At 45.4% G+C, this 16,313-nt stretch overlaps 2 protein-coding genes across 2 annotated transcripts in view; one reads left to right on the top strand and one right to left on the bottom strand.

The window, feature by feature from the left end:
* The first annotated feature begins 2,421 nt into the window (after positions 1 to 2,421).
* Sp8 (Sp8 transcription factor) lies at positions 2,422 to 5,150 on the top strand. The gene is made up of 2 exons (XM_041639071.1): positions 2,422 to 2,540; positions 3,568 to 5,150. The coding sequence occupies exons 1-2, from the start codon at positions 2,520 to 2,522 to the stop codon at positions 5,056 to 5,058; spliced, it is 1,512 nt and encodes a 503-aa protein (XP_041495005.1). The 5' UTR covers positions 2,422 to 2,519; the 3' UTR covers positions 5,059 to 5,150.
* Positions 5,151 to 10,908: 5,758 nt separating this feature from the next.
* Positions 10,909 to 16,313, bottom strand: part of Abcb5 (ATP binding cassette subfamily B member 5) — a 132,030-nt gene continuing 126,625 nt past the window's right edge. The window contains 1 exon segment of the mRNA XM_041638802.1: positions 10,909 to 11,012. Within this exon segment, the coding sequence (XP_041494736.1) occupies positions 10,909 to 11,012 (104 nt within the window).

Below are 16,313 nucleotides of genomic sequence, written 5' to 3' on the forward strand. Positions count from 1 at the left end.
TATTTTACTAATGAAAGCTGCACATTACATTACAGAGTCCCCTAAGCTGAAAGCAAACCTCATACAAATGGAAGAATCTAGTATTTTCACTGAATTCACACCAACATTGTGACTCATTGTCATAAGAAGAATGACATGTGATTATAAATGCATTTATACAAATGAAATATTTTAAGAGTTAGCTTAAAATTGAGTAGCTCAAAATTGTAGTCACATGATGCTGAGTTTTTCTAATTCCTGGCAGTTTTGAGGAAACAGTAGTTAACGCCTCTGTTTACTCTCATGATCAGCATTTAACTTTTTAATAGTCTTGCCTCTTTCCCTTCCAGAAGCTAGGAGGATAAATAGCTAAAGTAACTATTCTCATGAAGGAGTCCTCCTTCAAAGCACTTCCCTCCACCTTTGAGGATGGTGGTATTGATTAAAGTTAAACCCCAAATTTGAACAACTATATATTAGGTTCTTAAAATGAATATCATTATAGAAGGAGACCAAAGCAATGAAGTTAATTCTCTTTTATTTGTTAAACGGAGTTCCCTCCTTCCCCCACCCCTTCCTCCTTCTGGGCTGGCCTGTCACGCCTTCTCAACAAGCTAAAATCATTCAGAGGGGCTTGCAGGGAGAAACACAGCATTTATGATAAGCATCAGGCTTCAGAGAAAGAAAGCAGTTCATTAATTTACTTCACACTTACTTCAAAGTATGTGGATGTCCCTTAGTCCCTTAATCAATAGATGTGCAGTCAATACCTGCATATGTGGAAAACAGGTTCAGAAATGCAAACTCCTGCATCACCAAACATCCCCCTCGACAGTGCAGGTGAAACTTATGCAAATGATGAAGCTTGATTTGGACTTCAGCAAAACCCAGAAGGTATTTTTTAATATCTTTAGAAGCTGCATGCAATACATTTGAGGAGAGAGAGAGAGAGAGAGAGAGAATCTCCCAAGTAAAAACAGAACAGTTCTCTCGAGTACTCACATTTTAATCAACTCCCTCTTAAAATTAGACTTCTGAGAGTTTTCCTAACAGGGTAAAGCAGAAATTACTGTGGTTTTAAAAAGCATGAATATTCAACAGGACTCCAAGGACTGGATTTTCCCTTATTCTGGTGTTGGCCTTTTTGTGGTTTAAGGAGTTTGATTGTGATGACCAGCGAATTGTAACGACACTTCTGAAGGCAATTAATATTAAAAACAGCAAGCAAGTGACAAAAAGGCAGCAAATTGGAAGGAAGTGCACACGATGCCTCAAGCACACTCATAGATGGTGTTCTCAAACTACCGACGCCACTGAACCCGAGCCCAAGTTTTGTCAAAAATTCACTTCCATTCTTACATAAATGGAGCCAACAGATTTCAGTCACTCTGATTTCTCTGTCAGAAAGGCACAGTGGGGTTTCCTGTGAAAACTTCTAAATTGGGTAAAATGCTCCTCAATTTCTCATCCAATTGGGTGGGGGGGAGACACACCCCTTATACCTAATTCTTTTGTAATTTTACTGCACGCTGCGGGGCAAACACACCTCCTCCAGGACGGGCACTTCCAAAGCCACCTCGGAAAAGGGAGTAAGGAGTGACCAGATCAAAGTAACGACTGGAAGGCGCAGGCTCACACATGCCCCACACCACCCATTTCTCAACCTTTCAATTTTCCTATCTGGCTGAACCGTCAGGAAATGGAGGGTAAGTATCAAGATTTTCTTCAAAACTATACTGATAGAGTCCAGGAAGCTAAGAAAGAGAAAAATCACTGTATCTTTTATGTTCAAGGAAGCAGAGAAAGTTAGTAATTGAGGTATGGTTTGGGAATATTTATTTACCCAGCCTCACTCAACTTCGCAGTCAGTTTCTCGAGATCTTCAATCTCTCAGGAACGTACACTTTATTGTATTGTTCCTGTTCCCCACCCCCAGCTTTGGTGAGCGCGCGCGCACGCACACACTCCTCTTCCCTCTCCATCTGGAGCTCACAGTCGCACACCCACTCTCCACCGACACTTAACCCGGGATTGAACGCACTGCCGCTCCCGATTTACTAGGCTAAAGGGACTCAGTTACGCTACACACTTCCCAGCTCTGTCCCCTGCCCCTCTTTGTCACACGCTCAGTTACCCCCGCCCCCCATATACACTCCTCCGGTGCTTGCACGACGTCTGCTCGCCCCTTCTTGACCACGTCCTTGAGACCCTGACCCAGTCACCCCTCCGCTCTCTGTACTGCTCTCTCCGGGGATGGGTCACACTCGCGAGCACTTTGCACGCGCGTGCACACGCACATTCTGCGACACTCTCACCCCCTCCCGCCGGCGCCGATGACCTCACGGCGCGCGCAGCGCGGCCCGGCGAGGTTGCAGATTGGTTGGCCGCGCCTCCGCGGCACTTCAAAGCCGGAGAGGGAGCTACAATTGTGGCGGAATGGGCGGAACTGATCATTGTATTGCACACCTCTAAAAAAAACACTGCCTCTGATTTATCAATATAAAAAAGATCCTCTGAGAGGAGGAGGGCGCTTCTGTGTGATGGCAACTTCACTTCTAGGGGTGAGTCTCAGGATCTTCTCTCTCTGGTTTAATTAGTTTCCTTTTATTGCCGATTGGAGGGGGTTAAAGTCTCCCCGGCCAGGCCACGGGCTATCAGTCTTTCTATTGAGAGCCCCCCCCCCCCAGCCCCATACAAGTGAGTTCAGAGAAAAGAAAGAGGGGGGAGAGGAGGCAGAGCTACTTTTTTTCAGCACAGGAAAGGTTTGGAGGGCATTGAGACCCGCCACCTCGCAGCGCCCGGCCGCTCCCTGCCCGGGAGACCGCGTAGCCCCTAAAACACTCGATTTTGGAGGGGGAACGCGAGTAAGTTTTCTCCCTCCTGGGCATACTGCGGATTTTTCCCCTTAAATTTTTCCTCAGCCCGCCCTGTATTGCAGGTACGTTGAACTCGTCTTATTTCTATCATTGTAGATACACTAAGAAAGAAAGAAAGAAAGAGAGAGAGAAAGAAAGAAAGAAAGAAAGAAAGAGGAAGGAAGAAAGGAAGGAAGGAAGGCTGAAAAAGCGAGTGAGCCTTACAGTTCGGCCTCTTTGGGCCCGGGAGAAGCAACCAAGGATGGGTTGAGGGGTACTGGAACAGTATTTTCAAAGCTCTCTCCGGATTGCAGAGTAGCGATCTTAAGCATTTAAATGCAGGCCAGTGATTTCCCCAGGTGGCACGGCCAAGGGAACTTCTCCCGCCCCAGTCTGGACTTTCTGTTCGTTTGATCAAAAGCGTCTAGGGCTTTGTGCACACAAGAGTGTTGTCTTAGGTGAGAATTCTTGTTAAACTCTTCTTTAGCGTGGCGTTTTGCTCCGGAATTAGACGCCCCAACCAAACTTGTTCCCCTCCTGTAGAGTAGGAGGCAGCCTGGCGCCGGGGCAGCTGGGGGTGTCAGGTGAGTTGGTGGCGGCGTGCCGCAGCTAGAGATGGGGAGCAGTGGGGCGTCTAGAGACTACTAGGGGACTAATGCACATTTCTTCCCTCCCCCACCGGTCCTTTGCCCACCACCCCTCCCCCATCCCTCTCCTCCGGTCCGGGTCTCAGGAAGAACCGAGGTTGGGATCCACTCCTCTGGCCATGCTTGCTGCTACCTGTAATAAGATCGGCAGCCCCAGCCCGTCTCCCTCCTCCCTGTCGGACAGCTCTTCTTCCTTCGGTAAAGGCTTCCACCCCTGGAAACGCTCTTCGTCCTCCTCCTCCAGCAGCTGCAACGTAGTGGGTTCCAGTCTCTCCAGCTTCGGCGTGTCTGGGGCCCCCCGGAACGGCGGCTCGTCCTCCGCAGCAGCAGCGGCGGCGGCGGCAGCGGCGGCTGCCGCGGCCCTGGTGTCCGACTCGTTTAGCTGCGGCGGTTCGCCGGGCTCCAGTGCCTTCTCACTCACCTCCAGCAGCGCCGCAGCCGCGGCCGCAGCAGCCGCAGCGGCCGCCTCCAGCTCGCCCTTCGCCAACGACTACTCAGTGTTTCAGGCCCCGGGCGTCTCGGGGGGCAGCGGCGGCGGGGGCGGCGGCGGCGGCGGTTCCGGGGCGCACTCACAGGACGGTTCCCACCAGCCGGTGTTCATCTCCAAGGTGCACACGTCGGTGGACGGGCTGCAGGGCATCTACCCGCGCGTGGGCATGGCGCACCCGTACGAATCGTGGTTCAAGCCCTCGCACCCGGGCCTGGGCGCCGCGACCGACGTGGGCTCCGCGGGCGCCTCCAGCTGGTGGGACGTGGGCGCTGGTTGGATCGACGTGCAGAATCCCAACGGGGCGGCTGCGCTGCCTGGCTCTCTGCACCCTGCCGCCGGGAGTCTTCAGACGTCGCTGCACTCGCCGCTCGGAGGCTACAACTCGGAATACTCGGGCCTGAGCCACTCTGCTTTCAGCAGTGGCGCTTCCTCTCACCTGCTCAGCCCGGCGGGCCAGCACCTCATGGACGGCTTCAAACCGGTGCTGCCAGGCTCCTACCCTGATTCGGCCCCGTCGCCGCTGGCCGGCGCGGGCAGCTCCATGCTGAGCGCCGGGCCCGCGGCGCCGCTGGGGGGATCCCCACGCTCGTCCGCGCGCCGCTACTCGGGCCGCGCCACCTGCGACTGCCCCAACTGCCAGGAGGCTGAGCGGCTTGGCCCCGCTGGGGCTAGCCTGCGGCGCAAGGGGCTGCACAGCTGCCACATCCCGGGCTGCGGCAAGGTGTACGGCAAGACGTCGCACCTGAAGGCGCACCTGCGCTGGCACACGGGCGAGCGGCCGTTCGTGTGCAACTGGCTGTTCTGCGGCAAGCGCTTCACGCGTTCTGACGAGCTGCAGCGGCACCTGCGGACCCACACGGGCGAGAAGCGCTTCGCCTGCCCGGTGTGCAACAAGCGCTTCATGCGCAGCGACCACCTGAGCAAGCACGTGAAGACGCACAGCAGCGGCGGCGGCTCGGCGGGCTCCAGCGGCGGCAAGAAGGGCAGCGACACCGACAGCGAGCACAGCGCTGCGGGCAGTCCGTCTTGCCACTCCCCTGAGCTGCTGCAGACCCCGGAACCCGGTCACCGCAATGGCCTGGAGTGACTGTCGCGCAACCTCCCACCTGGCCCTGTCGGGCTCGTACGCCTGGCCCGGGCTCCAGAGTTGGCTCACCGTCTTTCGCTCTCTCCCCAATTCCCCGTTTCCCCTTTCTCCGGCTTCGCTCTCCAGATTTTATGAAAGGGATGTGGACAGTAAGTAAGCCCGCATTTGCGGCTGGAGCCCTGGCTCTCTCCTGCAAGGTGACAGAGAGTTCTTGCTCAGTGGGAACCCGCTCCTCCAGCTCCCGGCCGGCGGAACTTCGAGGGGGCAGAAGCCTCTGTAGAACAGGGTGAATGGGGTGTCTGATAGACCCGCCCCCGGCCTCTGCAGCGGCGGAAAGCTCAGTGCTCTAGCAGCTTGAACAGAAGCTGCAGGGAGGGAGAAGCCGAAGGTCGGGCAAAGCACCCTGCCCGGACCCCCGAGTGCGCCCCTTGTACCACTGTCCCACTTTGAGCACTGCCCTGCACGCAGGCCTACTGCACCCTGACCGGGTTAGCAGAATTTAGCTCTCCCCACTCAGTTCTGCCTAGCTCTTATGCGTCCTGCGGGTGAACCGCTGCGACTTGTGCGAAGGGAAATCAATGCCGCTACCGGTTTTCATCTCTGCGACTTTTTCTTTCTTTTTTTTTTTTTTTAAAAAAAAACAAACTGAAAAACTGAGAGGAAAAATAAACAAGCAACCTTCCTCTTGGCTTCCCGTTTAAATACTTTTTCTCTGCCTGTGAGCACGTCTTTCCAAACTGCTATTACCGGTCCAAAAGTTGCTTTGGTGGCAGTAACTTCTGGGGTGGGGGTGGGAGTGAGGGTAGGTGTCTTTTTCTTATGCAAAAATACCCCCTTTCCGGTGAGAGCAGATTAACCGCCTTCGTGTTTGTCCCTTTCTACCTCGTTTTTTCACCATTCCCGAAAATCTTCTCCCAATCTTTTTTATTTCTCCCCCTTTGGGTTAGTTCAACAGTCAATTTATCTACTCATTTCTGTAAATTATTGCAAGTCGTTTAATATTTTCGGATTAAACTTTTTTTGTGTTTTAAACTCAGACGAAAAAGCTATCGTTTATTTCAGATGAGGCTGCAGTTTAAATGCCAAAAGAGGGAAACAGTAAATAAAATTGAAATTCTTTGTAAAATATATCTGAACCTAATGGTTTGTACAACTGAAAAGTCGTTCTAGGTTAGTTTCCCATTAGACACGACTCTGCCGCTGTGAGGTGTGAGGCACATTGTCCAGGAGACGATTTTGTATAGTATTTTTCTTGTACATTACTTCCGGTAAATATTTGAAAATATATTGAAGTAAACTTGATTTTTTTTCTTTTTTTGTCAGAAGAAAATATTAAGAGTTATTCCTGAGGTTCTGATGAGCTGCAGGTTTTTTTGAACTCAATTCTGGAGGTGCAGAGCCACACCCGCACTTTTCCCGGCCTAGTTTTGCTCGAATATGAATTTAGATAGGTATCAAGCTGTAACTAAGACACTGTTTGATAAATGTTGGATGACATTTAATTTAATGGAGCATGTACTTATTTGCATTTGCTGGCAGTCCAGGAGTAGTTAAAGTGAGAGTTCTTCTATACTTCATAATAACGGGGTCTGGCAAACCCATGTATTAAATAAATTGTCCAAGTGATACTCGACTAACTTTGGCCTTTGTGTATTTCCTAAAGGTGATATTGTTAACTGTTGACAAACACTTCTGACACTACATTTAAGTGTTGTTTGCAGAGTCTGCAAACTAACTATTCATTGTAATGTTGAAATAATTTGGATATTTCACATTGAAATGAAAAGCCTTTCTCTGGAACATTTTAGACTTGCATTTTAAATGCATGAAATGTAATTGATTTATTTGTAATATTTTAAATGGTATTAATAAACTCAGATAAAAGACTAGGTCAGTTAATTTGTATTTTTTTCCCTTTTAAAACTATGGGCATTTGCATTTTATCTTCAGTTTTATGTCTAATTTAAACAAAATATGACCCTGTTTTTTGGTAATATTTAAGTATTTGCCTTTAAGATAATATGTAGATGAAAGGTCTATTTGGCAAAGTTGTGTTTTCTTTGTTTACCAAGATAAAGATTATAGTGTCTAAGATATGTAATTAATTATTTACCATTAGATTTAGCTCATAGCGTCAGGATTTATTGATCTCTTAGAACTTGTAGTAATTTACCAAACAATTCAAAGAGATTTTATGTTGCTGCTTCCTTCTCCGGCTTCAGAAGGCCTCAGGTTGTTGGCCTTTGATTGCATTTAGTGTTTAAAAGGCCAAGACTTAACATGAAAGATCAATATATCTAAAATAAAAGCATCATTTGGAGATCACTTCTGTTGTTAGGAGGCAGAGGAGGTCAAGCTATCAAAAGCTTGTTTTTTGGCATTCTGTCATAGCTAAAGAGTCTGCAGAGGTAAATATTAGTAGATTCCTGTTGAAATGAGTTATCTGTTCTTTAAAAGTCTCTAAACAGTCACCAAAGAAAGGGAAGGTTAAACCTTAATCTATCTACGAGGCTATTGTTCAAAGGTGTCAATGATGCCAATAAAAAGCATTGTCTTGTTATGTCTAAGTGCATTTAAGCAATGAGTGTTCCTTGAGCCATACTTTGAAACATAATATACTTTAAATGTTGATTGATGTTATATCAAACTATTTCACTATTAGATTAATATTATTTTGAATCAAACTGAATAAAAAGTTAGTGTGTTGAGATTCTGCTAAGTTTAGCTTCTTTCTTTCTGTTCACATACTCCTCACACTCAGTACAGTCTTGGTATTCATCTTGAATTGAAAAAATTTTCCTAGAAATTTATGTAAAGTTATAATACACAGAAGTAAAAAATGCAGCGGATTATAAATCCTATAGAAAGTCTAACCAAAAGCAATCAGGTTTGTAGTTCAATATGCTGTATATACTGTTGGTGTCCAATCAACAGAGTCTTCATCCAGCTGTCCACTCCACTCACACTCAAGTCCTTGTGGTCAGAGATAAACAAGTTAATTTGATATTTTGGGATACTGTGGCTCTAAGAAATGTTTGCTAAGGAAAATAAAATAGTTTCTGTCACCTTTTTCCTAGGACACAGTTTAAGTGTTTCTTTTTTGTTGAAACTTGCAGTAGCTGAGGGATGCGGAGAGGCCACTTCTACAGTTAATATAAAGGCAGGTAAGAGGCCAGCTGCTTGGTCCTTTCATAGGAATGAATATTTGATTGGAGAGGTGGATTGTCTGAGAAATGATTTCTTTGGGGTGCAGAAAGCAGGGCTTATTGTTGTCTTGTAGGTGTTCAAACTTTCACTTTCTTTTCTTCCCTCGGTTTAGCTTGAATTTAGTTTAGTTTTATTTATTTATTTTTTATGTGCGGGGAGCAGTATTTCTAACTTAGTCTCACAGAGTGAGCAGAGTCCTCTTTGGGGCTGAACAACATGTGTCTTTGGGGAGGAAGGAAGATGACACACAAAGGGGGTTCTCTTCTGTGTGCTGATAATGGCTAGAAACTCACTGCCATGAAGCCAGAGAGGCTGTCACTTTGAACCAAAGGACAAGCTTCCGGGCTTGCAGATCAAGGTAGAGTCAAACTAGCTGTTGACCCAGAGGTCAGGCCGGCCTGTGTCAGCCCACCCTCCAGAGTCTCAGAAGGCACTGCCCCCTCCCCAAGGACTGGTGCTATTCAGCCCTCCCGGTTCCTCCCTCAAGCCTTCCCCAAGCTTGAGTCTGAACTTCCCCACCTTGCCTGCTTTTCCGCTGACTTCTTTATCACCTTTCTTTTTAGACGAACTTGTTCACTTAGGTACCTGACTTAGGTGAAGCTAGACTAAGATATTTTATGTAGGAAGCCTGATTTAAACCAATGTGGTAGTTGGTCTTCCACAGGAGTGATGCTGGAGACTGTTCCTGGGCAGGCTTGTGTCTCCACTGCCCTTTTCCCCTGTCTTGGTGTAAGGACCCACAGCTACCAAAGCCCCGCAGCAGGCAATGAGCGGCCCTTGCATCTTAACTATTTCAGCCTACCGTTTTTGTCTCCCCATGGATCTTTTAGTCAGGTTATTGAATGACAAAAAAAATATTTAAAAAATGAATGTTTTATTTGTTAGAGAAGATTACCTCACAAGTCAGAGGATAGGGGTGGGGCGCTGGTAATTAAAGCAAAAACATTTGGGGGAGAAAGTGTAGAATTAAATATACCCAGACTGCCTGAGATAGTAGAGACAAATACTCATTTGTGTTTCATATAAATGAGGCAGTGATTTGATCCCACTATCTATTTTTAATAAAGTGTGGTTTTAAATTTTTCTGCCTTGAACAATGTTGCAGGCATTTCTATTTCATTTCTATCGCTCCCCCTACATCACTAAAATAACTACGTATTCTAATTCTCTATCTCCCCTCTGCCCCCTCCACGCTTCTCTTTCAAAATAGCCTTAAAGTTTTACGACTGACTTTCGAGAAGAGATGTTGTGTAAGGGGGTAATGGAGTACTCTGCGGATTCGTGGCGCAGTTCTCTGAGGCCATCTTCCAAAGGCTCCGCTCAGCACAATGGTTGCTGTTATTTAAAAAACTAAGATGCAGAATTTGCTTGCGCCTTTATTTCCTGCTTCCGGATTAGGGGAAAGCCAGTAATCCCTGGGTGTCCTGGACCTCAGCCCCCTTTTTCCAGGGGAAGAGTGAGAGGCCACCACGTAGACTCTCTCTGGGAACTGAACTTTGATTCGCTGCTTCAGGGGGAGGGAAGAAGTCTATTTTATTTTAGTCCTGGACGCGTGTTTAATTTAATTTAATTTTCTATGGGGTCTCTTGGCAGCAGGGAAGCAGCCTTCTACATTAGTTTTGGTTCCTAAGGAGAGTCCTAGAACCCTGGGGACAGCGTAGGGGCTCGAATCACCTAGCCCTGGGCATAATGCCTTCCTCACAAACGCGTCTCCTAACGTTAGTTTTAAAGCTCGAATGCTTGGGTTCTTGTTTGAAGTTCACTTGCCAGTGTGGCTGCTCAGGCCGTGAATTCTACAGAAGGCTAACTGGAAGTCAGTGTGACCTATGCTTTACTGAGTCCCTCCGTGTTCCTGGGGTTCTCTGAAAACAACCATGGGAGCCGGGGAGGAGTTCCCAGCCCTTTCCTCCGCCACCCAAGGCTCAGCTTGGCCTCTTCCGTCTGCAGGCCGCTGCCCGGAAGATACCTAGCCGCCCCGGGAAGGCTCCCGGCCGCCAAGCTGCACTTGTGCCGACTGCTTCGGGGTAGCGGTGGAGGCCTAGGGTGTCAGTGGCAGTTTTGCCGGGGGAACCTCTGGGATCCCGCCGCACACAAAGGCTCCGCGGCTGCCCGAGCCTTCTGCGCGGACAGCGAGCGCCACCCTGTGCCACGAGGCCGCTCTGCAGAGCCGGGGCCTAAGGCTCCAGCAGCACCTCACTCCCCACTCCAAAACCTCTAAGTCTGGCTCAATGCGAAAATGTGCTGTGCTTTTTTGATTTTAGGAATCAGTTTAGCGTCTAGGAGAGAAGAGATTCGGTGGGAAGATACAGACTCATAGGACCTTGAGCAGAACAACAAAACTTTTCTTAAAGCGTTGTTCCTAAAACTCAACCATCTCTTTATTTCTTGCTTTTTCTCTGCTCTCTCCCTTCTAATCTTTGGGCCTCTAGGTGCTGGGAGGCGGGGTGGGGGTGGGGGCTAGCAATCAATTTTCTTCAGGCTATATCTTGGTGATAATTTAAAGGAGACCAGAAGAAGATCAACCACTTTGAAAGAGCCCTCTAAGGGTCCTCATTTGGAGAATGTACCTGCAGCCTGCAAGCTATCTGAGGGAAGGAGCTGGCATTTAGCAAAACTCTAGGCCCTCTGTCATGGGTGTTTGTGTTAACTGGGATCCACTCTGTATCCTTGACTGGTCAAGGATGGCGCCCTCAGACTGAGTGAGGCTTCTTCTGGAGTACTAACAGGGAACGCTCCGGGATGCATACCTGTGCAAGACAGAGCTCTCAAGGTTACTCCATTGATTTCACACGGACAGCGGAGCAGCAGAGAGTCTATATTCGGTGCGCAGTGTGCCCAGCGCAAGCAAAGCAAAAGAAAGCTAGTAATGCAGCCACCAACAGCTCTAGAACATAATTGGCAAGTCCCCCTACGGAGCACCACCCTCCTCCCTGAAACCAGCTGGTGGTGCGAGCTCCCCGCCCCCACCCCCACCCCCGAGTCCGGAAAGCCCGGAAACACTGGAATGCCGTGTTCTCTCACCCTATTGTGCCTAGGTGTTGCAAACCACTGAAGTACAGAGCTTCGTGCTTTGATCTCATGGCCCTGCCATTCTGTAGCACAGAGGGGTGGGTTTAAATTAAATTTCTTTTTCTGCTGATAAATTCTAATGGGCCTCGAAAGGTGAATAATTATGCAGTAACATTTCATGGGTTGTTGGAGTGGGAATTCCCACTGCGCTGTCACTAGGAAAAGAATGCTCAATGCTAAATGAAGCTTCGCAAGTAAGCCACAAGTGTCTTTCAAGACCCCTGCCGATAATCCAGGCCATTTTTACTTTTATCTTTCTCGCCTCTGCTAAGCAGTGTCATTTTTTTCTTACATTCAAGGTTTTTTTTTGTGATTAAAAATATTGGAAACAATCAATACTTAAAAGTTTTTTTTAATCAATACTTACATAGTTCTTGAGAGTAAAAAAAAAAAACTGTGTTGTTGATTAAACCATGACAAACACATGACCTTGGCGAAAGCTGAGGCAGTGTTCTGGCAAAGGGAACACACCCAAGCTGAAGGGCCACCTGAGATTTGCCCTCACACTAGATTTAGTTCTGGCTCTCCCTTTTTTGCTTTTATTTTTGGGTTTGTTGCTGCTGCTGCTTTGTTTTCTTATTTGCAGAAAAGTAACCATTTTTTTAAGAGGTGCCTGATCACTAGTTTTGTACCCACATAGTTCAGAAGTGGCTTCTTCACTGGAGAAGGTGTAAACGAAAAAACACCTTTGTTGCTCCAGGTTCCCTAGCTGAGGAGGACTATATCTTGGGGATTTTAATTTATATTTAATCTTATGCCAAGCTTAATAAAAACTGTCAACAGTTTGGACACTGTAAATGTAGCATGGCTATTTAATATCAAGAGGAAAGCAGTCCCTAAACCTAAAAATAAAAGAACTCTAAATTTGTCATTTAAAGCACAATGAAGCCTTTCTTGTTTTTTTTGTATTATTATTATTATGAAAATCCCTGTTCTTCATTCGCACCAGCGTTCAATTCCGTACTGTTTTCCTTGTTTAGTTTGTGTTCTTTAAGTTTCTTCCCTGAAATGAATTGAACTCCCACAAGCATCAAGATTTCTAAATCAACACATAGAAATCAGAGCCTGCTTATCAAGGTTTCGCTCCTCTCTTGGCAACCGTTTGAAAGGCCCAAACAATGAGTTGATTTACATTATGCTCACTTCACCCCGAACTCTGTGCAAATGCTGGATACTTTCAATAATTCACCTTAGGTTATCTTTATGTCTGTGGGGAACCAATCCTTCCAGCTCTCAAGTTTTTGGCCACTGCATTTTAAATCCTGAAATAGAAGAAAGTAGAGTGCCTCCGCTTCGCGGAGTTCAAGTAATTGACTAGTTCAACTGAAAGGAAAAGGTTTGTACTGCCCAATTTTGCACCCAATTTAATGCCCCCAATTACATGGGGACCCTGTCATCAGGTTTCCCACCACTTCAGGAAGCTGGGTCCTTGCTTGTATGTTTGTTGATCAGTGCTTGTTCCCCCTGCATACCTATCCCTTAGTTCAGCCCCACCCCCTTCCCTAAGCAGGTTCTTTCCCCATTCAATTTAGCCAACAATGGCCTTTGTAAAGGAAGGAACTTTGTGGCTGGTGGAAATGTATTGAAAAGAGATTTTTGTTGCCTCTTACATTTTAAAAGGATCGTTGAGTTATATCTACTCTAACTTGTTAGATATGCGAACTCATCATCTGGGAGAAAATAATTGTGTAATATTATGTCTTACCTCAACTTTAAATGAGCTGTATTAGGTTACACACATACAAGACACTTCCCAAGTCCTTGGTAAGAAACACACATACATGACACTATCCACGTCCTAAGTTAGTACGTTACACACATACATGACAGTTTCCATGTCCTCAGCAAGTTACACACATACATGACACTATCATGTCCTCAGTAAGTTACACACACACATGACACTTTCCATGTCCTCAGTAAGTTACATACACATGACACTATCATGTTCTCAGTAAGTTACACACATACATGACACTATTATGTCCTCAGTAAGTTACACACACATGACACTACCATGTTCTCAGTAAGTTACACACACATGACACTTTCCATGTCCTCAGTAAGTTACACACACATGACACTTTCCATGTCCTTAGTTAGTACGTTACACACACACATGACACTATCATGTCCTCAGCAAGTTACACACATACATGACACTATCATGTTCTCAGTAAGTTACACACATACTTGACAGTTTCCATGTCCTCAGCAAGTTACACACATACATGACACTATCATGTTCTCAGTAAGTTACACACACATGACACTATCATGTCCTCAGTAAGTTACACACACATGACACTATCCATGTCCTCAGTAAGTTACACACACACATGACAGTTTCCATGTCCTCAGTAAGTTACACACACACATGACACTATTATGTTCTCAGTAAGTTACACACACATGACACTATCATGTCCTCAGCAAGTTACACATACATGACACTATCCATGTCCTCAGTAAGTTACACACACATGAGACTTTACATGTTCTCAGTATTGACATATTTAAGACAATATCATAGTTTAAGTACTGTATTAATGACTGCAGATCACTAAAGCCACTTAACAAATATTTTGAGAACAGAACATTGTGTGTCCTGTATACACATTTTATAGGAGGCATGACACATTTTCTTTAGTATGTTTCAATGAAACGTGTTACCAGTGACATGTGTTTATTTGTGTGTTTTAGTATGAATACCCAGAAAGTCAGATTATTTAAGTTTTTCCATTCTTAAAACTCTACTTGTTTTGCAGGGAGGTTACTTCCACAAAGGTGTGCTGAGTACCGGTGGGAGGGAGACAGTGCTTATGTCTGCCACTTCTTCAGTTATTCTTTGGTCTGAAGTTTGGGTATGTTAAAATTTACTTAAAGGTGAACTATTGGCTATGGGATCTTAGGTAGTATACAGAATTTCCATGGTTCCCCTCACCCAATATCTTATCCAAAAATTTTAAGAAAATTTATCTAATTTAAGTCTATAATTTTATTTCATGTGTGGACAGCCAGATTAAAAACAATCTGTCAGTGCTGGGCAGTGGTGGTGCACACTTTTAACCCCAGCACTCGGGAGGTAGAGGCAGGTGGGCCAGCCTGGTCTCCACGAGCTCTTTTCAGGACAGCTAGGAATGTTACACAAAGAAACCCTCTCTCAAAAAAGACAAAAAAACAAAACAAAACAAAAACCTGTCAGTATTCCTTTCTTTTTCTTTTTTCTTTTGTTCTTCCCTTTGAGATAGGGGTCCTGGCCATCCTGAATCTCACTCTGTAGGCCAGGCTGGCCTCTAACTTAGAGATCTGCCTGTCTTTGCCTCTTGAGCAGGTGCTAGGATTAGAAGTGTGCGCCATCACTCAGCTATGGTCAGTATTCTTACTTTAAATAATTAAATGTACATCTTTAGCAGCATTCTATTTATAATCTATATTTTAAAATTTTATACTTCGAAAGGACTTATTTTCCTTAATATTAAAATACAAGCAATTTAATGATTTCATTTATTTCTTCTTATTTTTTGACTTGATTTTTAGGTTATGTTTGTTTTGGAAATTGAGTTTGTCAGAGTCCAAAAAAGGTTTAAAAATTGGGCCTCTCTTTTTTTTCTGTCTGTCTCTCTCTCTTTTCTTTCTCTTTCAGTACAGGTTAAGTTTGTCTTTTATATTTAAAAAATTGCATATATTTTTGTCTTGTTCAATTAAGATTATAGAAAAAAATAAAAAAAATTCTAGTTAGGAAATCTTCTCATTTGACTAGATTTCCAGCAAAACACTAGATAGTGAGTTAAATTTGAATTTCAGGCTAACAGCAAATATTTAAAAAATATAAATGTACCTTCCACAAAATTTGGATCGTGTTTATACTAAAGTTGTACAATAGACTTTTTAAAATATAAAAGTTTGATAGAAGCCTTGACTTTTTATTTTGCTATTTAAAACTAATTTTTAAACTAGAACTGAGATGACATCATGTTCCCACTTCCTCCTCAACCCGTGTCTGTTCTCCTCCCCAGCCTCACTCCTCAACTTCCTGACCTCTTCTTCTTTAATTGGTATGGTTTATATCGATATGCATGGTAAGCAGATATATCCTGGGGCCTGATATGTAAACTTCTGATAAACTTTAGAATACAAGGAAGGCACAGATTACTGTAGGATAAGAGCGTTTAAAGATGCGAGGTAGAAATGGCCACATTGCTCTCCCCAGGAGGACAAAGCAGCTTCGACTCCAGCAGACAGAAATTAGTTTCAAGCCACAGCCTTTATGACTGAAAAAGCATGGGATAAAACCGGACTCTCTGAACTTGGCGAACAATGAGGGCTGATGAGAAGCCAAGGACAATGGCACGGGGTTTTGATCCTACTTCATGTTCTGGCTTTGTGAGAGCCTAGCCAGTTTGGATGTTCACCTTCCTAGACATGGACAGAGTGGGAAGGACCTTGGACTTTCCACAGGGCAGGGAACCCTGACTGCTCTTTGGACTGGAGAGGGAGGGGGAGAGGAGTGGGGGGAGGGGGAGAAGGGTGGGAGGAGGGGGAGGGAAATGGGAGGCTGGGAGGAGGGGGAAACTTTTTTTTTCCTTTTCTCAATAAAAAAAAATATGGGCAAAAGAAAATTCAAAAGCAAAGATAATGCTTGTTTTCAAAGTTTATGTTTAAAACTCTTACCTAAACATTTTGTATATAAACTCATTGGTTTTTGATTTTTTTTATTTCTTGAATTAACAAATTCTTTTTGAGATGCTGATGCAGGCTGTGGATTTTCCCTTAGAAAATACATTTCTCAGCCTTTAATTCCAGCACCCAGGAGGTAGAGGTAGGTGGATCACTGTGAGTTTGAGGCCAGCCTTGCTTATAGAGTGAGTTCCGGGACAGCTAGGCTACATAGACAAACCCCGTGGTGAAAAGCCAAACCAAAAGCAAAGCAACAGCAAGCAAACACCAACATGTCTCCTACACTCTCCGATGCCTGT

Source organism: Microtus oregoni, unplaced genomic scaffold, assembly GCF_018167655.1.
Source record: "Microtus oregoni isolate MIOR12 unplaced genomic scaffold, Mior012 000056F_ref0000123, whole genome shotgun sequence".
In the NCBI taxonomy this organism is placed as follows: domain Eukaryota; kingdom Metazoa; phylum Chordata; class Mammalia; order Rodentia; family Cricetidae; genus Microtus; species Microtus oregoni.